At 45.8% G+C, this 27,348-nt stretch overlaps 1 protein-coding gene across 7 annotated transcripts in view; it reads left to right on the top strand.

Annotated features, from left to right (window-relative positions):
• Positions 1-26,790, top strand: part of LOC133463660 (NACHT, LRR and PYD domains-containing protein 14-like) — a 38,067-nt gene extending 11,277 nt beyond the window's left edge. For 5 of the 7 annotated variants that reach the window (XM_061745330.1, XM_061745325.1, XM_061745328.1 and 2 more), the window contains 8 exons: positions 3,992-4,056; positions 4,148-5,939; positions 6,441-6,617; positions 18,969-19,142; positions 22,353-22,523; positions 23,503-23,679; positions 23,823-23,996; positions 24,389-26,790. In XM_061745330.1, the coding sequence (XP_061601314.1) occupies positions 3,992-4,056; positions 4,148-5,939; positions 6,441-6,617; positions 18,969-19,142; positions 22,353-22,523; positions 23,503-23,679; positions 23,823-23,996; positions 24,389-24,401 (2,743 nt within the window). In that variant the 3' untranslated portion in view covers positions 24,402-26,790. The remainder of the gene's footprint in view (positions 1-3,991; positions 4,057-4,147; positions 5,940-6,440; positions 6,618-18,968; positions 19,143-22,352; positions 22,524-23,502; positions 23,680-23,822; positions 23,997-24,388) is intronic. The other 2 variants (XM_061745332.1, XM_061745329.1) reach the window with 1 other exon arrangement.
• Positions 26,791-27,348: the final 558 nt, after the last annotated feature.

The raw sequence follows: 27,348 nt of genomic DNA, 5'->3' as shown, positions 1-27,348 counted from the left end.
TCTGTTTCTGCCTGCCTGCCTGTCTTTGACCCTGCCTGATTCTTGGTTTATGGATTTTTGCCTGCCCGTTTTGGTTTTGTTTGCCTGATCTGCCTGACTACCCGGTTTGACCCCTGCCTGCCTTTTGACAAAGATTAAAGCCTCTTGGACTCTGATCCTGCCTGGTGTTGTGCATTTGGGTTCTCTGTCTTGTCTGAGCCGTGACAGTACAATCTGGCCCAAAGACTGAACCCAGCCAACATGGACCTACCACTTAAGGAAGAGGATTTGTGGGATTTTTTTTATGGGGACCAAGTGGCGTTCTACCACCGTACGGTGACGGGGACATGCCCCCAGTTCCGGCCTGTTGCTGTTCCGGAGGTGGTCCCAGACCCACCCCAGTCCCTTCCCCCTTTCTGGGGAACACGCCTGGCTCTGGGTGGGCCCAGGAGCCTGCAGGCTCAGGGGAGGCAACGACGAAGGCGTCAGCCCTAGCCCCAGTCTGCCCCTGTTCCGGCTCCCCGCATCCTGTCTGCCCCTGTTCCGGCTCCCCGCATCCTGTCTGCCCCTGTTCCGGCTCCCCGCATCCTGTCTGCCCCTGTTCCGGCTCCCCGTATCCTGTCTGCCCCTGTTCCGGCTCCCCGCATCCTGTCTGCCCCTGTTCCGGCTCCCCGCATCCTGTCTGCCCCTGTTCCGGCTCCCCGCATCCTGTCTGCCCCTGTTCCGGCTCCCCGCATCCTGTCTGCCCCGGTTCCGGTGCCCCGCATCCTGTCTGCCCCGGTTCCTGTGGCGATCCTGGATGGACCTGCCCAGCCTGCCGCAGTCCCAGACCGACCCCCGGACCGGCCTGCCAAGCCCCCAGACCGACCCCCGGACCGGCCTGCCAAGCCCCCAGACCGACCCCCTGACCCGCCTGCCAAGCCCCCAGACCGACCCCCTGACCCGCCTGTTACGCCCCAACGGCGACCCCCCGAACTGCCTCGCCGGTCTGCCCGGCACCGAGGACGGCCCCCGGAGCTTTGGCCATGTGTTGGCCGGGGCCCTCCTCCGGACCCCCTCCTCCTGCCCTGGGTGGGGGGTTTTGGGACATCTGGAATCTGTCCCTTGAGGGGGGGGTTCTGTCACAGTTTCACAGTGTAGGATAGGTTTTTTTACTGTTTAACTCACTCCCCTGTTTTTCCAGATCCTGCCACCCTAATCAGCCAGAAATCCACTAATTCCCTTCAACTGTGCTTCCCCACCCAGCTCCACACCTGGTTTCCCTCATCAGCAGTTCCCCTCATATACCGGCCCATTTCCACCTTCTAGTTTGCCAGATTGTCGTTAATTCGACTGGGAAATGAGGAAGGGCTTTTTCTGTTATGAAGGAACATGTCAACACGATCCAGCAATGTGGATGCAGCAGTAGACAAATAAAAAGATAAACAAAAACACTTAAGTTAATAAACACAACTATGACGGGATCAGCAGTCCAGCTCACAGCGTAAACTAACTTTTAAAATATGTTTCTAAGTTTTCTGCCCAGACGCAACAGCCTCTTACGTGAATCTTTATGACGGAAGAAGAGTGGGTTGCGTGGCCGGTCAGCGTTGCTTGGGGAACAGCTGGGTGGTTACGCTTAGCAGGGGGTCCTGATAAAGCAGCTCTCACTCCCTCCTGTTATCCGTGCTGCGGATGAGGGGACAGCAGCTGGGCACAGCACTTGGCTTCCTTCAACTTCGGGTCGGTCCGAAGGCGTTCACGTCGAGGCAATGCAGGGTCCCGGTTCGGCTTTCTGGGCTCAGAACCTTGTGGGTCACTCGTGCAGCGCTGAAAAACGGACGCTCCTTCGGTCATGAAAGGTCGGTCCTTGGATGGTCGCTGCCGAGACCTGTAGGGGAGAGGAGAGGAAAAAGCAGAGAAGAGAGGCAAGAGGCAGAGAGAGGGGGGCCTTGCTCTTTTATCGCTGCGCCCAGGAAGTCAATGCTCCTTCCTGCCACTTGGGGTCCTTCTCCAATCAGAGTGTGGTCCCTTATCACCAAGGGGCCACATATGCAAATCCTGGCTGAGCTTCGTGTCCATGGGGTTTTTCCGTTGTTCCAAGCCATGTGGCCACCACGGTGTCGTAAAACTTTAGTCCTGGTCTCAGTCGAAGGCCGAAACCGGGCCTTGAGCTGGTCAAAGCCTGACTGTTCACATAATCACACATTTCATGTGAGTTCATATTCGTTCGTTCGTTCGTTTTTATTTATTGCGAACGTGTATATAAAAAAAAAACAAGAAAAAAAGATAAGAGAAACAAATACAGGTGGGCATTCACATAAAGAAAAAAAAACACATCAAAAAACATATTTCAGTTGCATGTTCGAAAAGGAGCGGGAGGAAGTATAAACTTATTTAATCCCACCCCCTTTCCACAACTAAACATAAATTATAAGCCTGTATTTACGTTTTATACTATACACTAAAATAAATATACATCATTTTTACAAAAATAACCTGTTTAATACCAAATGTAAGCTCTATCATAAATATAATATACAGTAACTATGATATAAATATAATATGACTATGATCCCCGACCCCCAGTCTGGCCTTCGGCAGGAGGGTCCCCCCTTATGAGCCTGGTCCTGCTCAAGGTTTCTTCCCTCCTAAAGGGGAGTTTTTCCTTGCCATTGTTTGGCTTAAGGTTTTTCTCCCACTAGGGGAGTTTTTACCTGCCATTGTTTATGTAATAATTGCTCGGCGGTTTATGTTCTGGGTCTCTGGAAAGCGTCTAGAGACAACTTTTGTTGTATTAGACGCTATATAAATAAAATTGAATTGAAATGAAATTGAATATAAATGTAACTATGATATAGATATAATAAGTATATATATACACACATACAAAGACAACATGACGAAATAGCAAAACACACACAGCTGCTGATCTTTAAACACAGTCTTCACTTTTATACCTCAAATAAACTATGTCTTTATATTTCTTCTTAAATTGTTTTGTTTGTACATTCTTTTAACTCCAAATTCAAATCATTCCCCAGTCTGATTCCACAAACTGATACACAAAAACTTATATTTGTTGTACGCACAAATAAAGATTTGAAGTTTAGGTTTCCCCTTAAATTATAACCCCCTTCCCTCCCAATAAATAATTTCTGAATGTTATCCGGTAGCGAATGATTTTTTGCTTTAAACTTTTAAAACTCTAAACTTTAAAAATATAAATTCATAATCCCCCATGAGTCCATAATCACACATGAATTCATAATCACACATGACTTCATAATCACATGGGCGGTGGCCCAACACATCCCTCTTAAAGAATGAAACTCAAAGAATTGATATTAGACATTAATAATAGTACCAACCTTTCCCAAATACAAAAATGGGAATATCTACAATTTGCAATAAGAAAACTCTCTGTTGCTTTTGGTGAACCGATTAAAACATTGCTCAATTATTACTCTAGTCAGAATCGGTGGGAAGAAGATAAAGTAGGAATCTCAAATACTCAATCAGACCAGTTGTAACTTAACAAAGACCCAGGTGCTTTTGTCAGATCACGGTCCAAGTGGGCAGAAGATGGAAAATCCATCCATTATGAGGCTTGAAAAAACCAAGAAATGGAAAATCTGCAGTTTCTTCTTTATTGATTAAAGGGGAGGAATGTACAAACTCAAAAATAATATCTAAAGAGTCTTTGAACTTTTGAATGATGTCTCTGCGATAAAGTACGGCCGAGCAAATTTTTGCCATTTTCTCTGCTTTTTGCCGTCTAGCATTGCCACGGTAACACTATTGACGGAGAAAATAATAGCCATGGAAGGCACTATGGAGACGCACGTGTTGATGTCTGCCATGTCTTCCAGAAGCATCAGTTTTATTCCCGTCTGGAGGCTGAATTCAAACAGAAAAGCAGCCAGACTTTTACTCTCTGAGACCACCTGAGCTTCTGGACACTGTTGACTCATCTGGATGTTTTTCTACAACAGTCAGAAATTACTTTAGTGATGAAGACATGTGTTCACAGAGGGAGGAAGAGGAGAGGAGTTGGTGTGGAGGAGCAGCTGTCCAGTCAGAGCAGAACTGTACCAGGTAAGACTGAACTTCTGTCTGCTGATGGAATCATTTCTGACAACTGGAAAGACTTTTGTTCTGTAGTTTCAGAGTTCTTCTTGTCTTTCAGCAGATGCTGGTCTGCAGGAGGTCCGAGATAAACACAAGACCAGTCTGAGGAGGAGATGTGAACATGTGACTGAAGGAATTGATGAAACAGGAAGTAGAACACTCCTCAACAGGATCTACACAGAGCTCTTCATCACAGAGGGACTGAGTGAAGAGGTAGATACCCAACATGAGGTGAGGCAGCTGGAGACAGCTTCCAGGATGAAGAGCCTCCATGTCACTCCAATCAGGTGCCAGGACATCTTTAAGGCCATACCTGACCAACGTGGAGCCATCAGAGTGGTTCTGACCAACGGCGTCGCTGGCGTTGGGAAAACCTTCTCGGTTCAGAAGTTCTCTCTGGACTGGGCCGAGGGCTTGGAGAACCAAGACGTCACCGTGGTGATTCTGCTCTCGTTCAGGGAGCTGAACCTGATCAGAGATGAGCAGCTCAGTCTTCTCAGGCTGATCCAGATTTTCCATCCATCGTTCCAAATGCTCACAGCAGAGCAGCTGGCTGCCGGGAAACCGTTGTTCATCCTTGACGGCCTGGATGAAAGCAGACGTTCCCTTGACTTCAACAACGGTCCGGTCGTGTCTGACGTCACACAGAGCTCATCGGTCAACGTGCTGCTGACCAACCTCATCCAGGGGAACCTGCTTCCCTCAGCTCTCATCTGGATCACTTCCAGACCTGCAGTAGCCCATCAGATCCCTCACAAACACGTGGACAGGGTGACAGAAGTACGAGGCTTCACCGACGGCCAGAAGGAGCATTACTTCAGGAGGAGGTTCAGGGATGAAGAGCGGTCCAGCAGCATCGTCTCCCACATGAAGACATCCAGAACCCTCCACATCATGTGTAAACTCCCGGTCTTCTGCTGGATCACTGCTACAGTTCTGGACCACATGTTGACCACGGAGCAGAGAGGAGAGCTGCCCAAGACCCTGACTGACATGTTCTCCCACTTCCTGGTGGTCCAGACCAAGAGGAAGAGGAACAAGTACCAGGAGGGACATGAGACGAGTCCACAGGAGCTGACGGAGGCCGACAGGGACCTTCTCCTGAAGCTGGGGAGGCTGGCGTTTGAACATCTGGAGAAAGGAAACATCATGTTCTACCAAGAAGACCTGGAGCAGTGTGGTCTTGATGTCCCAGAGGCCTCGGTGTACTCAGGAGTTTGTACCCAGATCTTCAGGAGAGAGTGTGAGATCTTCCAGAAACCCGTCTACTGCTTTGTTCAACTGAGCATCCAGGAGTTCCTGGCTGCAGTCTACGTGCTCCACTGTTACTTCACCAGAAACACAGATGTGCTGGAGAACTTCCTGGGAGAAGACTACAGATACTCAACTGTGGATGACTTCCTGAAGAGAGTCATGCAGAAATCCCTGGAGAGTAAAAATGGCCACCTGGACCTGTTTGTCCGCTTCCTTCATGGTCTTTCTGTGGAGTCCAACCAGAGACTGTTAGGAGGTCTGCTGGACCTGAGGAAGAACCGTCCAGAAACCATCGAAAGAGTCATCTACAACCTGAAGAAGATGAACACTGACAGAATCTCTCCTGACAGAAGCATCAACATCTTCCAGTGTCTGATGGAGATGAACGACCTCTCACTTCATCAGCAGATCCAAGAGTTCCTGAAGTCAGAGAACAGATCAGAGGAGGAACTCTCTGAGTTCCAGTGTTCAGCTCTGGCCTACATGCTGCAGATGTCGGAGGAGGTTCTGGATGAGTTGGACCTGGACAAGTACAAGACAACAACATGGGGTCGACGGAGACTGATATCAGCTGTGAGGAACTGCAGAAAGGCTCGGTGAGTCCAGATGGATCAATAACACCATCAGTTAGTGTAAATTAGCAGTTCAGTTCTTCAAATCTTGTTTTGATCTTGAAAATGAAAACTTTTGAAGTCAAATGTGTTTGTTGTATTCTGGGTCACCTCAACCAGAGGTTAATGTTTCAAACACTTGATCTAGTTGATGTTTTTGCTGCTCAGAGATTAATCTATATAACCGGGAAAGATGAAACATCAGAACCACGGGGAGTTTTGTTGATGTGAACATAAGGCCAGTTTTACAGAGAACTCATCAGATTAAACATTTTCATTGAGATTATTGAAGAAGTTTACAAGTTTAAACGGCTCAGAGTTGTAAACCTACAAAAGTTTCATGTGGACACGTGTGTACTTGGTACGTGACTTTAATTCTGGTAATCTGGTTCTGTGATCTCCTGCACCGTCCTGTAACTCCTGTGGGTCAGTCTGGCTTTAAATCAGACTTTATTACAACTGACATCATATTTTCTCTCATCACAGATTTGTTGGTTGTGGACTCTCAGAGACTCACTGTGAAGTTGTTGCGTCCGCTCTGAAGTCCAACCCCTCCCATCTGACAGAACTGGACCTGAGTCAGAACCAGAACCTACAGGATTCAGGAGTGAAGCTTCTGTCTGGGGGACTGGAGAGTCCAAACTGTAGACTGGAGACTCTGAGGTCAGTCCACTGGAGATGTTTCCACATTTATCCAGTTATCATCCCCCAAAGATGTAACTGTTAGTAAAAGAACTCCCACAGATCCAAACTTTCTCCGGCTGGCTCCATGCTGGCTGGTCCGTTCTGTTAGGAAACGGTTGTTGTTCGGACCCAGATGTAGGAGAGAGCAGGAGGCAGGAGTTCCAAAAATGATGATTTATTTTAAACTAACAAAAAGCGCTGCTTTGCTGAATACAAAAAAACTAGAGCTTCACACGAGGATCAAAACTACAAAACCGGGCTTGGGAGAAACACAGAGGGAGGAAACAGTACGGTCCAGCAGGTAGAAGGGGAAAGACAAGACTAGATATACAGAAGGGTTAACGAGACACAGGTGCAGACAATCAGGGCAGATGGGAAACAGGAAGGTCAAACCAGAACTTAAACAGGAGGACACGGGCGATGACTCGTCCTTCCCTGTAATCAGGCCAAGGATAGTGGTGTCGTCAGCATCCTTAATGGTGATGTTATTGTCGTGGTTGGAGGTACAGTCATATGTGTAGAGCAGGGGTGTCCAAAGTCGGTCCTCGAGGGCCGGTGTCCTGCATGTTTTAGTTGTTTCCCTGCATCAACACACCTGATTCTAATTAACGGTCGTCACCACCTTGTCATCAAAGTCTGTATAGTTCTGTTGATGACCAAGCTCCTAGTATCACGGTTTGATAAAAAAAGGGACACATCTAAAACACGCAGGACACCGGCCCTCGAGGACCAACTTCGGACACCCCTGGTGTGGAGGGAGAAGATTTGTGGGCTGAGGCAGCAGCCCTGCGGGGTTCCTGTGCTCACTGTGAGCTCAGCAGACCTTCTCGTATCGTAGATGCTTTGAAAAGTCCGTCCAAACAGATCCTCCACAAACACAGATGAAACTAAGGAGTGTGTTCAGTCAGAGACGTGTTCAGGTTCTCTGTCATATAGACGGCTGCAGGAGATCATTCCTGAACACACCTGGGGCCTCATGTACTAAGAGTGCGTGGATTTCAACGTGAATCCGTGCGTGGAATTAACAAGACCGCAAAAATTCATATGTACAAAGCTGTGCGTTCGCCCAAATCCACGCAGGTTTCTCTGTACATCCCAATCAGCGTGGATTTGAGCGCACATGCGGGAGCACAACACTCCGCCTTGTCTCCTCCCTCAAATATGTTTGAATATGATATGAAGATAATTATCCATTAAAAACCGTTCATCCTAACAAGAAATGTGCAAAAACAGGTAAAACAAATAAAAAAAGAAAACATCGGCTCTGAGCTGGGTGTCGGACTCCAGTCCTCGAGGGCCGGTGTCCCTGCAGGTTTTAGATGTTTCTCTGCTTCATTGCACCATGATACAAGTGACTGTGTCATCAACAGAACTATCCAGACTTTGATGACAAGTTGGTGACGATGATTAATTAGAATCAGGTGTGTCAAAGCAGTGAAACATCTAAAACATGCAGGACACCGGCCCTTCTGGGATTCAGTTTGACACTACATTATGGTGTTCTTTGCTTTGCGTTGCGTTGCGTTCCGTGAAGAGTTGTGGTTTTATTATGATCGTACGGGTTTGTGAATGTTTATGTGCAGCGTTAGTGCATCATTACACTCTGCTTTTCTTGTTTGTATTTTAAGAACCGACACCAGAATTTTTGGTGGATGAAAAACGGCTCCTTGTTCCGCTTTATTGTCATGCATATTATATACTAACGGATTAAGACCAATGTACACGTTTATTGAGTCTTACACATTATGGATGTCCGCGATCACCTCTCTCATAAGTATAACAATGTGAACAAAATACATTTATATTTAAAACATGAAGCATTACGATCTGATTCCTCTGCAGAAATAAAGACAATTTGTGCCGACGGGATTATCGAGGTGCAAACGTGAGAAATAAAGAGCAAAATTGCTGTAACTCGGAGTGTTGCATCTGCAGGAGGAGAGACCGGTCTAGATCCAAAAAGTGATTTCCTGCCAGAATCTGATTTCTCCCCTGGAAATGGGTGTTTTTACCTGCCAAAAATTGATTGAAGGCCAAATACAGTTAATGAAAGGTTGTTTCTGCCTAAATATGACTTGATCTCATTCTTGAGCTTCATAATCTGAAATCTGACGGTTTAGCGCTCTCGCTCAACGGGCTGCTGTGCGCGCTCCCGCGGCCACAAATCAGAAGAAATCAGATTCTGGCAGGCAATCCCTTTTTGGCACAACACCGGTTTTTGCTTCAAAATTAATTTTAATGTATTTCTGTCCAGACACAGTTATGAGATGTTTAGGATCTGGCTTTTATCTCCAGTAGTCCTCCCATACGGTTGTCATGACGACAGACAGGTGTCCGACCTGTAGCAGCTCCAGCTGAAGCATCATGTTGGTCTGAACCGGAGCAGCTGGTCCAGTTCAGGCAGAGATCCAGAAGGATCCTCTTGGTACCTGAACCAGCTGATGATTCAGTCTTAGTCCTGGACCAGCAGGTCAGTTTGGTCCCTGAAGACTCGCTCCTGATCCTGCCATCAGCAGGTTCCTCTAACGGAGCCAAAGCTCCATCAGGATTTGCAGGTTCCATCGTTGAGCTCCTTTAGTTGTTTGTTCAGATCATGTGGTTGATTGTGAGATTGTTGCAGCTCCACTCTTGCGTAACTTATCTGGTGATGTGGGGATTCACGTGGTCGTGAATATTGTATTATTGTTGACGTTAAGTTTCCTCATATTCTGCACTTCACTCCATCACCAGTGAGTGTCGCCAACGGACAGAACCTCAGAAAAGTGCGTACAAAAGCCTTGATGTGTGAGTGACGGACCGCAGCTTTCTACGTTCACGTCATTCTTTGTACATCCGACCGTGAGCGTTGAAAGTGGCGTACGCACGTTTTTTGTGCGCCGCACTCTTAGTACATAAGGCCCCTGGACTCTTCTAGAAAGACTCTTTCTAGTGACTCTGTAACACTGACTCTTTCTGCTCCAACCATCAGTTCCCTTTAGAGGTCAATATAGAATAATTGATTTAATGAAACATGTCCAGAAGTTTATTTATCCCTTCTCCTGGAAGAGATGTGTGATGATGTTTAAAGTATAAAAGTTGGAGTTGAAGTTTAAAGTGCAGTCTGAGTGGAAGTGTAGCGCCTCTCCAGTGGATGTGACCATAACGAGGTGCTGACCTGAGTTCGTTGAACCTTCAGAGAACTTGGGGTTCCTTCAATAAAGTCAACAGAATTGACCTGATGTGCAAGCGATCGTTCACCTTTAACTAATATAGTCTTTCACAGTGAGGGACTTGAAGTAATTCAATGTCTCTGAACTTACTTTTCACTCTTTAAACCATTAAACCTTAAATTACTGCCAATTTGCATGAACTACTATGATAAAAACATTCAGAATGGGAGTGGGTGGAGAAGTCCTGCCTCAGGTGGAGGAGTTCAAGTATCTCGGGATCTTGTTCACGAGTGAGGGAACGATGGAGCGGGAGATTGACAGACGGATCGGTGCAGCGTCCGCAGTTATGCGGTTGGTGTACCGGACCGTCGTGGTGAAGAAGGAGCTGAGTCGAAAGGTGAAGCTCTCGATTTACCAGTCAATCTACGCACCTACCCTCACCTATGGTCATGAACTTTGGGTAGTGACCGAAAGGACAAGATCGCGGATACAAGCGGCCGAGATGAGTTTCCTCCGCAGGGTGACTCGACGCTCCCTTAGAGATGAGTTTCCTCCGCAGGGTGGCTGGACGCTCCCTTAGAGATAGGGTGAGGGTTCGGTCACCCGGGAGGAGCTCGGAGTCGAGCCGCTGCTCCTTCACATTGAGAGGAGTCAGCTGAGGTGGCTTGGACATCTGTACCGGATCTTCCTGGACGCCTCCCTAGGGAGGTGTTCCAGGCATGTCCCTCCTCCCTAGGGAGGTGTTCCAGGCATGTCCCTCCTCCCTAGGGAGGTGTTCCAGGCATGTCCCTCCTCCCTAGGGAGGTGTTCCAGGCATGTCCCTCCGGGAGGAGACCCCGGGGAAGACCCAGGACACGCTGGAGAGACTATGTCTCTCGGCTGGCCTGGGAACGTCTCGGACTCCCCTTGGAAGAGCTGGAGGAAGAGATGGAGGAAGAGCTGGAGGAAGAGCTGGAGGAAGTGTCTGGGGTGAAGGAAGTCTGGGCATCTCTGTTGAGACTGCTGCCCCCGCGACCCGGGAACGGATAAGCGGAAGAAGATGGATGGATGGATGGAGAATGGGAGTCATGTGGTACCCTCGCCCAAGATGGCCTTGTAGGTGAAGACGGAGCTTGCTCTTTCCTCAAATCCTCCTAAAATTTTAGTTTAAGTTCTGATTGCATTTTGATATCGGACATTTTTGGGAGGTGAGATAAGTCAGAAGAGTCATTATTTTACTCACAACCAGCCTATTCATTCTCAAGGGAGGCCAGTACAGGACTCCCTGGTAACGCCACGGTCAGAAATGGCGGAGACACCTGTTACATCCAAGAGGCCGCCGGAAAAGAACGTGGCGGCTGAGTTGACCAGCCTCCGAACTGTCCTAGAGTTCCTGGCTAAAGACATGAAAGAGGTGAAAAATGGTATCGAGTCTCTGAACGAAACTGTTAACAACCTGAGTGGTAGGAAGCCGAAGCGAGAATCTCCAGGTTGGAAGATGAGGAGGCTGACCCAGTTCTGAAGAACCTCGGGAAGCAGAACCAGCGGCTACAGGACAAACTGACTGCACTGGAGGGATTTTCCCAACGCCAGAACATCAGCATCTCTGTTATCAGAGAGGGCCGCGATTGGGAAGGATGTTTGAAAATGGTTGAATGAGGCGTTGGATGTGGAAGTCGATGCTTGTTATGAGCCAGAATCCACGGCGTGGGCGCTGCACCTGCTGACGACTCAACACCGAGGCAAATCATCGTCCGCTCTCTGTGGGACAAAGCTTAGGTGGAAAAAAAAAACGGATCACTTGGAGGGACATGAGGACCCGCTTTTTCCAAGACTACGCCCAGGAGATACAGGAAACACACAGGAAATATGATGAGGTGAGGCCACAACAACGCAATATTGAGTATTCACTGCGTTATGCTGCGATTCTGACCTTCACACTGGACGGGCAGCGACATCGGTTCCCAAACCCTGCTGAGGTGAAGCGGTTCCTCAGCAGCCGGGAGGCAACAGAGGTCCCTGATGACGGTTGAAGACCGGTACCTTTCAGCATGGGTGAAAACGGAGGAATCTGTCTGCCAGGAATCAAACGAACTAAACAAATTGACTTTGTGATCACGGCATACAATGTGGAGAAAAACTGGATACTGTAGTGGAGAGTTTTGGTCCTTCTACGTAAACTAAGTTTCTATAAGTATAACACCTTTACCAATTGGACTGAATAAAAACACTAAGAGTCAGGTCAGCTGGTGGTCCGTTCAATACTGCAAAGGTTTATTGTAAGAATACAACTGTACCATTACAGGAGAGCAAGCATTCGAATACCGACGAAACCCTTCTCAGAGCTCCTTCTTTTATTCTCGAGGGTTTGGAAGACCACACCCCCAGTCTTTCAATCTCCCACCTGTAAGTGTCATATCTTACTCCACACCGGAGGCTTGACAAAACGGCCTTTCATCTTCGGGACTCAGATACCAACGCTCTCCCTATTTAGAAAAACATCTCTGTTTTTATGATCACGCTTACATATGAATCTGTTTTCCACTCCTTCTTTCCCCTCAAATGAGCCTTTTCCTGCGAGAGCTCCCTTTTTATGCTCTCACACATACGCAAACACTTACCTATAGAGCCCTTGTCTATTACACTCAAAGCTTTGCCAACAATTATTGGAATCCATAGCAGTGTTGTTTTTGGCAGCCATTTTAGATTTAATCTTAGTCTTTTGGACGAAAATGCTTATTAGTTTTAGTCACATTTTAGACATTTCTATATGTGATAGTTTTAAATCGACGCAGAACTACGGCGTAGGCTCTGCGTTGGTGTAACGCGGAACCATAAATCAGCCTTAACACACACAGAAGCTACTAAACTAACTTCAGCCTGGGTTAGCAGCGCAACCAAGCTAATTTAGACTGAAGTCAGCAATTGATCATATGAAATTGATCACAAGCCGATTGTTGAGTAACATTGTATGATATGTTAACAGGACTTGGTGTAACTTACCGTCGGAAAAAATATCAGCGTGGTGAGTCTTCAGGTGCGGTCAGGTTTTGAGATTAGTGGGATTCTTTCCACCTAGTTTGTGGCCACATTTATCACCGTCTCCCTCTAAGATGCATTCTATTTTCTTTCTGCTTGATTATATTGAAAATATCTCCATATATCATCTTGTCATTTCACTGCTGCTGCCAGGTCCGTCATCCTACCGGACTGTGTGACTGTGACGCAGCCGTGTTGCGTTCAGGTGCTGCAGGTGATGCCAGGTGACCAAACCAGGAGAGGTTGCAGCGCTGATATTTTTACATTTTTGACAGACATGTCAAAGGCAGGCAGAAATGTCATGCATTTTGAACGTCTGACCCACTAACATTTTCATCTAGTCTTGTCTGGTCAACGAAAACTCAAACACGTCTCGTCATGTTTTAGTCATCAGCCTCGTTAAGCTCGTCACCGTCTCGTTATCATCATGAAAAAAAGGTGCGTCAACGAAATAATTTCGTCATCGTCATCGATGACAAAAACAAGACTGATCCATAGGGGGGGAGGAAAGAGTATCTCTACACGGATGATTTGTTAATCTATGCATTTGACCCTAAAAGACTTATCTCAGGAATAAGTGACAGTATAACCTCCTTTAAAAACACAACCCTAATGAAAATCAGGGCAGATTGGGAGAATGAATTAGGGAAGGACTTGCAGGAGGACTTTTGGGAAAGCGCTCTATTAAGAGTAAATGACAGCAAGTCCTGTGCAAAATTAAACATAATACAATTCAAGATCCTACATCGCATGCATTTTTCCAAAGATTGGCTAAAATATATTCTAACACAGATGCGAGTTGTGACAGGTGCCGAAACACTCCTGCTGATTTTTTATTTTTTTTTACCTTGTCTGCACACATATTAATGGTTAATACCATGCTGTTAAAATTCTAAGGCATATATATGTGCATTGTTACTATATTTAATATATATATACGCATACATACGCATACACATACATATATATATACACATACAAACCCAGTGTGTTTTTCTGTTTGTTTTTTTGGGGGGGGTGACATCCGCTGCCAAACCAGGAAGCAAGAACACATGGAGGCACACGTCGAGCATTAGAAATCTGCAACAAAAACCACAAACGAAACACGAGACCGACACAGAACCGACAGAAACACGAGCAGCAATCTGTCAAGGTTGACATTCCCCCCAGCTCTCAGTTTCTGTCTTGCCCGCCTGTGTTCCATCTGCCCTGATTGTGTCTGCACCTGTGTCTCGTCATGTCTCGTTATCCCCTCAGTATATCTGGTCTTGTCATTCCTTTGTTCCCTGTCGGACCGTACTGTTTGTTCCCCATGTTTCCTACCACGTTTTGCTCCTCAAGTTTTTTGATCCCTTTTTAGTTTGTTCCGATCCTGCTCTGCAGCGCTTTAGTTTGTTTTTTGTAAATAAATCCTTGTTTTTTGCAACTCCTGGCTCCTGCTCTCGTGCATTTGGGTCCTCAGCAAACCGAACCATGACACAATCGTCCCAAATCTCGAGATCCAATCACAGTCCGAGCTAAGCTACTGCGACTAACTAACCTCAAACACTCCTGCTGATTTAACGCATGTGTTTTGGGTTAGGGTTTGGTAAAATAGACTGGTATCAATATGCGTATTCACTCTCCCAGTTATCCAGGATGAATAATTCTCCCGAACAGGTGCCACCCTGGGTTAAAATTGAAGTAGACCTAGAGGCTCCAACTTCCTTGGAAGCTTTTCTTACTCAGTCGGGAAGGCCAGTACCCTTTAAGGATCCAGTATTGACTTTTGTACAAGAAACTTGGAGGTCTCACCAATTTATAAAATCTAGTCTGTATCAAATCAAATCAAATCAAATTTTATTTGTATAGCACACTAAGCCGCAACCAAAGTGCTTCACAGAAAGTGCTTAAATGCTAAAAGTGAAGACATAAAAAAAAGGGACATTTTTTAAGAGATATAAGAAAAGAAAAGGGCTAAAAGACAAAATCTGGATAAGGCAATATAAAAAGACACTAATTAAAAGCAAGGGAAAAAAGGTGGGTCTTTAACTGAGATTTCAAAATATTTAAAGACTGGGCCGCGCGGATGTGTAGGGGGAGGGAGTTCCAGAGTCTGGGGGCCACAGCGAAGGCTCTGTCCCCCCTGGTTTTAAGCCTAGTCCTGGGCACTTCCAACAACAGTTGGTCGGCTGACCGGAGTGCTCTAGATGGGATGTGGTGGTGGAGAATATCAGACAGGTATTCAATTAAATTCAATTCAATTCAATTTTATTTATATAGCGTCTAATACAACAAAAGTTGTCTCCAGACGCTTTCCAGAGACCCAGAACATGACCCCCGAGCAATTATTACATAAACAATGGCAGGTAAAAACTCCCATGGTGGGAGAAAAGCCTTAAGCCAAACAGTGGCAAGGAAAAACTCGCCTTTAGGAGGGAAGAAACCTTGAGCAGGACCAGGCTCATAAGGGGGGACCCTCCTCCCGAGGGCCAGACTGGGCAGTCGGGGACGTCAACAGCACAGCAGGCAGGTGCAAGCAGCAACGGGATGACCGGGGGTGGGGACCGCAGGCCAGCACGCAGCTCCCAAAGCTCCGGCCCAATCAGCAAGCCCCAGGTTAGGTTCAGGGTCGGGGAAAGGTTGAGAAGGGGCAGGGCCAGGGAGAGGTGTCTTGACGGGCAAATCTCTCCGCCGCCTGACTTTCACTCCCACGCTGCAGGTTCCGCTGTTGTGCATTCAGAGATGCTCTTCGCCACCAGCAGAGGATGCTGCACCATGTACAAAAGAGAAAAAAAAGAAAAAGAAAAGGGGGGCCAGCACAAGAAACTACAGGAGCGATGACAAAAATGATAGCTACGTAGATACGTATAATAAATAAAAATGGAAATGGAGAAGAGAGGAAGGGAAGAGGAGAGGAGAAGAAAGGTGAGAGACACCGCCCAGTGGATCATGTCGGTGCCCCCCTGCAGCATAGGCTTATAGCAGCCTATCTACCGCGAAGCTATATTTGAGACTAACTATTATAGTTTTGTTCTATAGCTGCAACTATGACTACTGACTCTAACACACTAGAGTTTACACTACCTAGAGATTTACCAACACCAGCTAGGGGTTTACTAAACATTAACTATAGGCTTTACTAAACAGAAAGGTTTTAAGTTTAGTTTTAAAGGTGGAGGTGGTGTCAGCCTCCTTAACCCAGATTGGAAGTTGGTTCCATAGTAATGGTGCCTGATAGCAGAACGCCCGCCCTCCAAATCTACATTTGGATACTCTAGGAACTACGAATAAACCTGCTACGAATAAACCTGCAATGACCGGGGTGATGTGATCTCGCTTCTTTGTGCAAGTAAGGAGTCGAGCGGCTGAGTTTTGAACTAACTGCAGGCGTCGGAGTTGAGATTGGTCTATGCCGGTGTATAGGGTGTTGCAGTAGTCCAGTTGTGAAGTGACGAAAGCACGGATGACTCTCTCCAGATCGCTCTGTGGCAGTTATGCTTTGGCCTTGGCAATAGTTCTCAGGTGGAAGAAGCTTTTACGAACTATTGCACTGACCTGCTGCTCAAACTTAAAAGCACTGTCGAAAATCACTCCCAGATTTCTGACAGAGGGCCTGATATTAGAGGCGAGAGGGCCCATGGCATTGATGGAGAAGGCCATGTCACAATACACAATATTGCACTAAATTAACACTTTGATGCATACAATCACACTAGTATGATGATTCTATATTTCTATATTAAAACATTCTTGTTCATACTGCATTAATATATGCTAATTTTAAACTTTCATGCAAAAAGGGGGAATAAGTCAAATTTACCAAAACTGTATTTATTAAACTACTTACTAAGCAGCACGGTGGCTTAGTGGTTAGCACTGTTGCCTCACAGCAAGAAGGTCCCCGGTTCGACTCCCAGGCCCGGCAGGGGCCTTTCTGTGTGGAGTTTGCATGTTCTCCCCGTGCTTGCGTGGGTTTTCTCCGGGTACTCCGGCTTCCTCCCACAGTCCAAAAACATGCATATTAGGTTAATTGATGATTCTAAATTGCCCGTAGGTGTGAGTGTGATTGTGAGCATGGTTTGTGTGTCTATATGTGGCCCTGTGATGGACTGGTGACCTGTCCAGGGTGTAACCCCTGCCTCTCACCTAAAATGAGCTGGGATAGGCTCCAGCAGACCCCCGTGACCCCGCAAGGGATAAAGCGGGTAAGATAATGAATGAATGAATGAATACTTACTAAGCAGTGAGTGGCACAAACATAAAAAGTGTCATTTCAAAACAGAAAGTGCACGTTGCATCTCTCTGACTCCCCGTCTGAAGAACATCTGCTAAGAACATCTTCTGGTCCTGGTTTTACCTGGTTGTACCTGGTTGTACCTGGTTGTACCTGGTTTTACCTGGTTTTACCTGGTTGTACCTGGTTGTACCTGGTTTTACCTGGTTTTACCTGGTTTTACCTGGATGAGCTGCTCTGAGCAGGAGGGCCTTAGAGCACCTTTATATTAAGACTAATTGTAGGTGTAGGGACTGCAATGTTTCATCCTCTCCTTTACTTTGCATAACTTTCACTTACTTTTAGAAATATGATGTCAAATAGTCTTGTTTGACTTTGTTTCGATGATAGTGCTTGATTTCAAGTAGCCAGATTTAAGCAACACTAGTTGACGTTTCTCAGCTCTGGAAGAGAAAGGCTTGGCTGCGTGCGAACACATCGCACTGACCGGATAGTTGGAGCTGCATCAGCGCGTTGTGCGAGGAGAAAACATCTTCTCCCGTCTTTGCTAAACCGTCCCAGTTTGCTTTGAAAAGAGTCCGTCGCGCTTGGCAACCGCACGGATGAGCTCGGCGCAAACAGGCTGAGTTTGGGAAAGTTAGGTGGAACTGACCGGCGGACCGGACAGCAGTGCCGACACCTGCTGCCGCTACCTTTCTGCTGGACGTATGATGATGCACGCACGACAGTATGTGACTATGTGACGTATGGAAGTAGATGCGCTTGTTTTATCTCTCTGAGAAGGAGAGACGAGACGAAAAAGAGTGAGAAAAGCCTGTAATTTAATGCCTGCGGCTAAAAGCAAATGCGTGACAATGTATTTTTTATTTTTTGTACATCGCACAGAGTATAAGCCGAGATACATCGAGTATACTCGATATATCGCCCAGCCCTACACTAACTAGAGGTTTACTAAACACTAACTTTTAAAGGTGGAGGTGGTGTCAGCCTCCTGAACCCAAACTGGAAGTTGTTCCCATAGTAACGGTTCCTGATAGCAGAAGACTGTCCTCCAGATCTACATGTGGATCCTCCAGGAACTACGAGTAAATCTGAACTCTGAGAACAGAGAGCTCTGTTAGGAACATGAGGAACTATCAGGTCCTTAAAATATTGTGGAGTTAGGCCGTTTTGGACTTTATACACAAGCAATACCATTTTAATTGGATTCCAAGTTTTACGGGAACAGTGGAGTGAGACCAACACCGGAGAGACGTGATATCTCTGCTTGATTTGAAGAGAGAAAACATTTTTGAGTAGTCGGGATGGGGTCCAACATACACGTGGTTGATTTAGCTCTATTGACGAGTGAGTTCAGCTCAGGGAGGTCTATAGGATCGAAACAGTCTAGAGTCAAGTGAGGGAGGAAGTTGCTAAAGCTTAAGAAACGTCCACAACGGCTATCGGGTCGTCCTGGTTGATTTCTACTCTGATCCTGATATTTTACTGCTAAAGACGCTCATAAAGTCTTCACTACTGAGAGCTGCAGGAATGCACGGCTCAACAGAGTTGTGTCTCTTTGTCAGCCGGGCTACAGTGCTAAACAGAAAACGTGGGTTATTTTTATTATCCTCTATCCACGATGAGTAATGAGCTGTTCTAGCTGTGTGAAGGGCTTTTTCATAGACTAGACGTTTTCCATGCACGATAAGAGTCTACAGACTTAGAAGAGTACCACTTCCTTTCCATTTTACACACTTTTTGTTTCAGCATTTCAGTATTTTCAGTGACATTAACCTTAATAACATCACTTAGTGAACAATACCAAAACATTATTGCTGGTCAAGGACTTCTTAACATTTCAACTTCAGAGCTGTTTAACTATGAACTTATTTATTCAAACATGTTTTCTGAAATATTTATTTCAACCTGGTTACAGAAGTCATGAACTGTTTCTTCTTCATTCAGGTTGGAGGGCTGTTGGTTGTCAGAGATCAGCTGTTCTTCTCTGGTCTCAGCTCTGAAGTCCAACCCCTCCCATCTGAAACATCTGGACCTGAGCTGGAACCAGCTGCAGGATTCAGGAGTGAAACATCTGTGTGGTTTCCTGGAGAGTCCAGACTGCAGACTGGAGACTCTGAGGTCAGACATGTTTTAGTTGTGTGTTCAGATGAATCTGATGTGAAAGTTGTGTTGACACTAACCTGCAGACATCAGGCTGATCTGCTGATCCACACTGACAACTTACTGCTCTGGTTTCTTCTTCTCTGCTTTTGTCCTCCAACAGTTTGTTTCTTAAACTTCCTCTTCTGATTTCTTTTTTTTTAATACTTTTTTGGGCTCTAGTGGCCCTTTATTGAAGTTGCAGAAAGGAAGGGGGTAGAGAGAGAAATTGGGGATGACATGCAACAAAGGTGCGCATGCCGGATTCAAGCTGCGACCGCTGCAGGAGGACTGTAGCCTCAGTATATGAACCACTTGCTTAACCCACTGCGCCACCGACATTTGAATGTGTCAGACAGGAACAAATGAAGAACCAGAGATGTGTCTGAACCTGGAATAATAAAATAAAAAAATAATCTGAACAAACTAGAATTAACTGGGAAATAGCTAAATACATTTCTTACAACATTTAAATAGGTAATAGAGGAATTATGTAATTAATTATTAGTATTACATTTAAACATTTTTTTTATATGAGTTTAAAAGCATATTTCAGAAAAAAGTATAACTAAATCCCAGATTTATCCTGGATTACATATTGTATTCCAGATTTCATCTCCAGCTCCTTTTCTCTGCAGCTTTTCCAAATGTTTTCCACGGTTGGATTAGTTTCATGGTTGATCATCTTGATGTAGTTTCCTTACTTGAGGAGTGAGCAGCTTCTTTTCACCAGACAGGGTGAGGCTTCTCTGGCCGGACGTAGCGCGTGGAAGGATCACGTTATTCCGTTATTGTAACTAGAATCGATATCGAATCGTATCGAAAATCGTATCGTCTTGGGACCTAGTGTATCGGAATCTTATCGTATCGGGAGGTCAGTGATGATACCCAGCTCTATTGATGAAGCTCTTTTTCACTTTTCACTGGTTCTGTTGGACTGTTGGAACCTGCATCCTGGTGGCTTCAGCTCACATCTTTTATTCTTCATACAGGTTGGTGAACTGTGGTCTGTCAGAGATGCAGCTCTGGTCTCAGCTTTGAAGTCCAACCCCTCCCATCTGAAATACATACGCATACACATACATACATAGGTCGTTATATATATATATATATCTATATATATATATATATATATATATCTATATATATATATATATATATATATATATATATATATATATATATATATATATATATATATATATTTATTTTTCCTTTTTTGGGGGGGAAGGGAGGGGGGTGACATCCGGCGCTAATCCAGGACGCGAGAACACACATGGAGGCGCATGTCGAGCACTGAAAATCTGCAAAAAAACAAACTGAAAAAACAAAAAAGACAAGGAACCGGCACGGAACCGGCCAAAACACGAGCAGCAACCGCCCCAAGTCTCAAGTTAACTAACCCCAAAAACTACAGAGGCATTATGCAGGTGAATGAGCCGATGTATATGTCTCTATGTGTGGCTATGTGTGTGTGTGTGTGTGTTTGTGTGTATATGTGTGTGTGTGTGTGTGTGTGTGTGTGTGTGTGTGTGTGTGTGTGTGTGTGTCTGTCTGTCTGTACAAAGTGTGTGTGTGTGTGTGTGTGTGTGTGTGTGTGTGTGTGTGTGTGTGTGTGTGTGTGTGTGTGTGTGTGTGTGTGTGTGTGTGTGTGTGTGTGTGTGTGTGTGTGTGTAATAATCCTATCAAAGCTCCACCTGAAGTGTATCTATAGTGGGAGAGGGGGGGGAGCAACCCCGCCACCTGAGAGTCCAGGGGCTGCCAAGGAAGAACCCGGAACCCAGGCCACCAGCAACCCCACATAGGGGAGAAGAGGGTGGGAGGAAACCCACCGCCAGCGAGGACCCCCCCCACCCCCCACCCCCTGGCGGCGGCCGAGGGGGCCCGCGGGCGGGGCCCCCACGACACGGGAAGAGGCAGCCAGGGATCCCGTGGCGGCGGACCGCTACCCAGGCAATCCCCGGCCACCCGGTCCGGGCCGGACACGTGGCCAGGAGGCCCTCACCCTCCAGGCCAACGACCCCCACCCGGAGAGGGGCCAGCCTGTCCGGAGAGACAGAGCCGACACGGGCAGGAGCACCCGCACAAACAAGAGTGGCCCTCCAGGACCAGATGGGCGCCCCGCTGCGGAGGCAGCAGGGGGGACCGGAGACGGGCCCGGAGAGAGGGAACCCCCCCAACAGGGCGACACCCGCGTGGGCCCGACAACGGAGGGCCCCAGACCCAGGCATCCCATTCATCCATCCATTCACCCATCCGATTTCTATAATAATAATGATATAATATACTAACAATAATAATAATAATACTACCAATAATATTAATACCCATCTTTGTATAGTAATAATATTAATACATTATTACATTTTGTTGTCTTGCCGATGGAGGCCCAAATCCTCCATGGCAGGACCCTTTCATACCACATTCTTACCGACAAAGACGCACATTCACGCACCGTTTCCCCCTCCCCGGGGGGTCCAGCACCGCCAGAAGGCCCCCCAGGTTGTGCGGCGAGCCCCGCCAGGCCCGGGCACCGCGACCAGCCCGGCCCAGGCCGACGAGGGAACGCGGGTGATATGGGCCCCTCTTCCGCCCCTGGTGTTCCTTTGACTACCGTTACATTTCGTTTCAACAAATACAAGTTTACCAGATATAAAACTCTCCCCATGGAAAACATTTCTTTCTAGATTTTTAATATCATGTCTTAATAAGTCTGTTAAGATCATTTCATCCAGGTGACAGCAAGACATAAGGTGCAACAAATAATGTCTTTTTATGGTTTTCAGAGTGTAAAACTAAATATAAATACACAGGTGTTGAAGTAAGAAAAGTGAAATAAAGCTGCCATCACCTTTCTAATTCTCATCTGTAAACTAGTTTTACTACCTGAAATATAAGACATCAGTTCATCATGTTTTTGTGTCTCTGACATTCAAACAAATGCTTCATTTTCTCTTCATACAAATGAATGAGTTGACATTTGTCCCAGAATTCCTCCTGACATGTTTGTTTGTGTGGAAACTTGAATCATTTGGCTGCACAACATGCGTTTGTTGAAGTCACTACGTCTTTATTGGAGCAGCAGCATGATGTCATGAATATTGATGAAGCTCTTTTTCACTGGTTCTGTCTGACTGTTGGAACCTGCATCCTGGTGGCTTCAGCTCACATATTTTATTCTTCATTCAGATTGCAGTGGTGCTTCTTGTCAGAGATCAGCTGTTCTTCTCTGGTCTCAGCTCTGTCCAACCCCTCCCATCTGAAACATCTGGACCTGAGTGACAACGACCTGCTCGATTCAGGAGTGAAACATCTGTGTGGTTTCCTGGAGAGTCCAGACTGCAGACTGGAAACTCTGAGGTCAGACATGTTTTAGTTGTGTGTTCAGATGAATCTGATGTGAAAGTTGTGTTGACACTAACCTGCAGACATCAGGCTGATCTCCTGCTGATCCACACTGACCATTTTACTGCTCTGGTTTTAAGACTTTTTTTTGGCTCTAGTGGCCCTTTATTGAAGTTGCAGAAAGGAAGGTGGTAGAGAGAGAAATTGGGGATGACATGCAGCAAAGGTGCGCATGCCGGATTCGAAGCTGCGACCGCTGCAGGAGGACTGTAGCCTCAGTATATGAACCACTTGCTTAACCCACTGCACCACCGAGCGGCCCCCTCTTCTGATTTCTGACATAACATTTGAATGTGTCAGACAGGAACAAATGAAGGACCAGAGATGTGTCTGAACCTGGAATAATAAAATAAAAAAATAATCTGAACAAACTAGAATTAACTGGGAAATAACAAAATACATTTCTTACAACATTTAAATAGGTAATAGAGGAATTATGTAATTAATTATTAGTATTACATTTAAAAAAAAAATGTTATGAGTTTAAAAGCATATTTCAGAAAAAAGTATGACTAAATCCCAGATTTATCCTGGATTACATATTGTATTCCAGATTTAATCTCCAGCTCTTTTTCTCTGCAGCTTTTTCAAATATTTTCCACAGTTGGATTAGTTTCATGGTTGATCATCTTGATGTAGTTTCCTTACTTGAGGAGTGAGCAGCTTCTTTTCACCAGACAGGGTGAGGCTTCTCTGGCCGGACGTAGCGCGTGGAAGGATCACGTTATTCCGTTATTGTAACTAGAATATCGATATCGAATCGTATCGAAAATCATATCGTCGAAAATCATGAGTTTGTTGAAGTCACTACGTCTTTATTGGAGCAGCAGCATGATGTCATGAATATTGATTAAGCTCATTTTCACTGGTTCTGTTGGACTGTTGGAACCTGCATCCTGGTGGCTTCAGCTCACATCTTTTATTCTTCATTCAGGTTGGAGAACTGCAGTCTGTCAGAGATCAGCTGTTCTTCTCTGGTCTCAGTACTGAAGTCCAACCTCTCCCATCTGAAACATCTGGACCTGAGCAGGAACAACGACCTGCAGGATTCAGGAGTGAAACGTCTGTGTGGTTTCCTGGAGAGTCCAGACTGCAGACTGGAGACTCTGAGGTCAGACATGTTTTAGTTGTGTGTTCAGATGAATCTGTTGTGAAAGTTGTGTTGACGCTAACTTGTAGACATCAGGCTGATCTGCTGATCCACACTGACCATCTGACTGCTCTGGTTTCTTCTTCTCTGGTGTCTTCGTTCAGGTTGAGGAGCTGCAGTTTGTTAGAGATCAGCTGTTCTTCTCTGGTCTCAGCTCTGAAGTCCGACCCCTCCCATCTGAAACATCTGGACCTGAGTGGGAACGACCTGCAGGCTGCAGATGTGGAGCAGCTGTCTGACCTGGTGGAGAGTCCAGACTACCAGCTGGAGACTGTCAGGTCAGTGGAGGTTGGAGTCGGTCCTGCTGCTTCCAGTGGTTTTCTACTAAAACCAGTTGGTATCAGAGCAAAGATCCAGTGTTTCCAGTGAAGCTGCAGCTTCTCAGCGGCTGCTTTCCTCATGAAGCTGTGAGAGGAGGATGATGACAGGCTTCAGAATCAGATGATCCAGATGTGTGTTGTAGACCAGTGTTGTGCTTGTGTCCATGTGTTCACAAATAAAGGTGTATTCCAGCTGACAGCCTTCCAGGATGTACAGACACACAGCTGCTCCACTGCAGCTCTGAACACTCTGAAGTCCTGGATGTGCTGCATCACTGACTGACAGCTGATGGAGGGAGTCTCTGCAAACACTCGTTTAGCTCCTCTCTTCGTTCTTCTTCCCTATTCAGGTGGAGAGAGTGACCAGGACGGTGTTTGTGCAGAGACGGGATGAGTTGTGTCCGGATGGTCCTCGGGGGTTGAAGCAGCACCAGTTTGTGTGGACAGACTCTGACTGGGCCGTGATGATGAAGATGTACATAGTTTCTGTGTTTCAACATCTGATGTGTCATTTATCAGATGTGTCATTTATTATCACTAAATCTGCCTATTACCACCTGAAAAACATTGCTAGAATTAAGGGGTTTCTGTCTAAACAAGACATGGAAAAGCGTATTCGTGCATTCATTTCCAGTAGGTTGGATTATTGCAATGGCATCTTTACAGGCCTTAACAAGAAATCAACCAGGCAGCTGCAGCTGATCCAGAACGCTGCCGCCAGAGTCCTTACAAACACCAGGAAACTGGAACACATACAGTGCCTTGTGAAAGTATTTGGCCCCCTTGAACTTTGTGACCTTTTGCCACATTTTAGGCTTCAAACATAAAGATATAAAACTGCAATTTGTTGTGAAGAATCAACAACCAGTAGGACACAATCATGAAGTGGAATGAAATGTATTGGATATTTCAAACTTTTTTAACAAATAAAAAACTGAAAAAGTGGCCGTGCAAAATGATTCACCCCCTTTACTTTCAGTGCAGCAAACTCTGTCCAGAAGTTCAGTGAGGATTCTGAATGATCCAGTGTTGACCTAAATGACTAATGATGATAAATGGAATCCACCAGTGTGTAATCACGTCTCCGTATAAATGCACCTGCACTGTGATCGTCTCAGAGGTCTGTTTAAAGCGCAGAGAGCATCATGAAGAACAAGGAACACACCAGGCAGGTCCCAGATACTGTTGTGGAGAAGTTTAAAGCTGGATTTGGATACGAAATATTCCCAAGCTTTTAAACATCCCAAGGAGCACTGTGCAAGCGATAATATTGAAATGGAAGGAGTATAAGACCACTGCAAATCTACCAAGACCTGGTCGTCCCTCTACACTTTCAGCTCATACAAGGAACAAACTTCCTGTAGACCTGAGGTCTGCTCCAACTGTCAGCTCCTTTAAATCAGGCCTAAAAACATTACTGTTTGGGGGCACGGTGGCACAGCAGGTAGTGCAGCCGTCTCACAGCAAGAAGGTCCTGGGTTCGATTCCCGCTGTGGGCGCTGAAGTGCGTGTTATTTCCCCCATGACTTCAGCACCCACACCCTGGGTGGGGTTGGAGAAAGGATCTTTCTGTGTGGAGTTTGCATGTTCTCCCCGTGTTCCCTTGGCAATGTGAGCTACCCTCACAAAAACATGCAGCAGTCCTGGGCTCTACTGCCCCCTCTGGCCAACTGGGGCGCCAGATGGGGTGGGGAGGATCTGGCCAGAATAACATCCGGCCGGAGAGGCCCCACCCTGTCTGGTGAAAAGATGCGGCCTGCTCACTCCTCAGGTTAAGGAGGAGACCTGAGCTCAGTGCAGGAACTCCCGGGGTTGGTAGAGGGAGCAATGCCTGTCACTTAGGTAGAGCACTGGGTGATAAAATGGGGGAAAAAACGGGATAAAAATATAAAAAAAAAAAAAAAAGAAAAAAATCAGCAGCAGGACAGGTAAATAAACGTTCAGTTCGCGGGACAAGGACTTCAGTCAAACCAACTGCCGCTGAGCTAAACATCCTTTCTTTGGACAGTTTAAAAACCAGATTGTGTATATAATTTTCATATTTGCTTTATTGAAATAGAAATCATGACATGCGACTTGTGAATAAACATGAGTGTTGTTAAAATCTATAGTAAAACTGGGTTAAAATTAGTGCCGTCAGGCGATTAAAAAAAATCTATCTAATTAATTACAGGATTTATAATTAATCTAATTAATCGGATTTTAATCTCATATCTGCTAAAGGTCCCCAAATAAAGAATTTGAATTCTAAGACATTGCAAAATTGAATCAATTGAATACACTAAGAAGAGAAGATTTGAAATCCACATTTTTATTGGTGAAGTGTGTTTCATAAATGAAATTCAAAAGAAAAGCTCAAGCACATCAGCAAACCAATTAGGCCACAAAAGGGTTGGTGAAAGGGCCTTTCTGTGTGGAGTTTGCATGTTCTCCCCGTGTTCCCTTGGGTAGCTAATGTGAGCTACCCTCACAAAGACATGCAGCAGTCCTACGACTAGGCTGTGACAGACCTGGTGTAAGCTACGAGCTGAAACCCCTGGGCTATCAGGCACCTGATGGGGTGGGGAGGATCTGGCCGGAGAATCCCCAGAGAATCCCCACCCTGTCTGATGAAAAGAAGCTGCTCCTTCCTGACTTAGGTAGGAAAAAGTGAAAAAAATGTAATTAATTAAATACTTACCCGCTGCCCTTACTTTTTAACAACTTGTGCTTTTTATTATTTTAACTTTGTTATTCTTATTATATTTTGGTATTGGTATTATTACTTTGGTATACTTTGAATACTCTGTTATACTTTGAATTACCTTGTGTTGAAGTATGTTACAATAGAATAAATCTACATCACAATGAAATGTTAACGAGATAAGGAAATCATTGCCTTCTGTTTTTTTTAAATTTCAAACGGCTCCCCAACTCTTTCGGGTTTTCTGGGTGTGTGCACGCACTGCCATCTGCATCATGTGGCGCTGCTCTAATGGCCAACTGCGACACGATTGAGAAATTCACGTTTGAGCAACGAACATTTCTATTTTCATGAACCATATCGTTATTTTCGGTAAGTAGGGATACCATCTAGATGTAGTGTTTATGTGACCGGCGCCAAGGACGGATTATCATGACCACGGGCCCTGGACACAAACTCGCTATGGGCCCCTACCTACAATAATATCCTACGTGCACGGTACATGCCCTCCCCAATCACTCAGTTTGGTCACACAATGGCGCAGAGAATCGGAGTGGCGGAGCGTGGGTCTCAGTACAGAGGGGGCGGAGCATTCTCGATGGGCCGTTATGATAGTCATTTTAACGT

Source organism: Cololabis saira, chromosome 17 (genome assembly GCF_033807715.1).
Source record: "Cololabis saira isolate AMF1-May2022 chromosome 17, fColSai1.1, whole genome shotgun sequence".
NCBI lineage: Eukaryota > Metazoa > Chordata > Actinopteri > Beloniformes > Belonidae > Cololabis > Cololabis saira.
The sequence above is the reverse complement of the archived record's forward strand: the minus strand, read 5'-3'. Positions and strand labels throughout refer to the sequence as shown.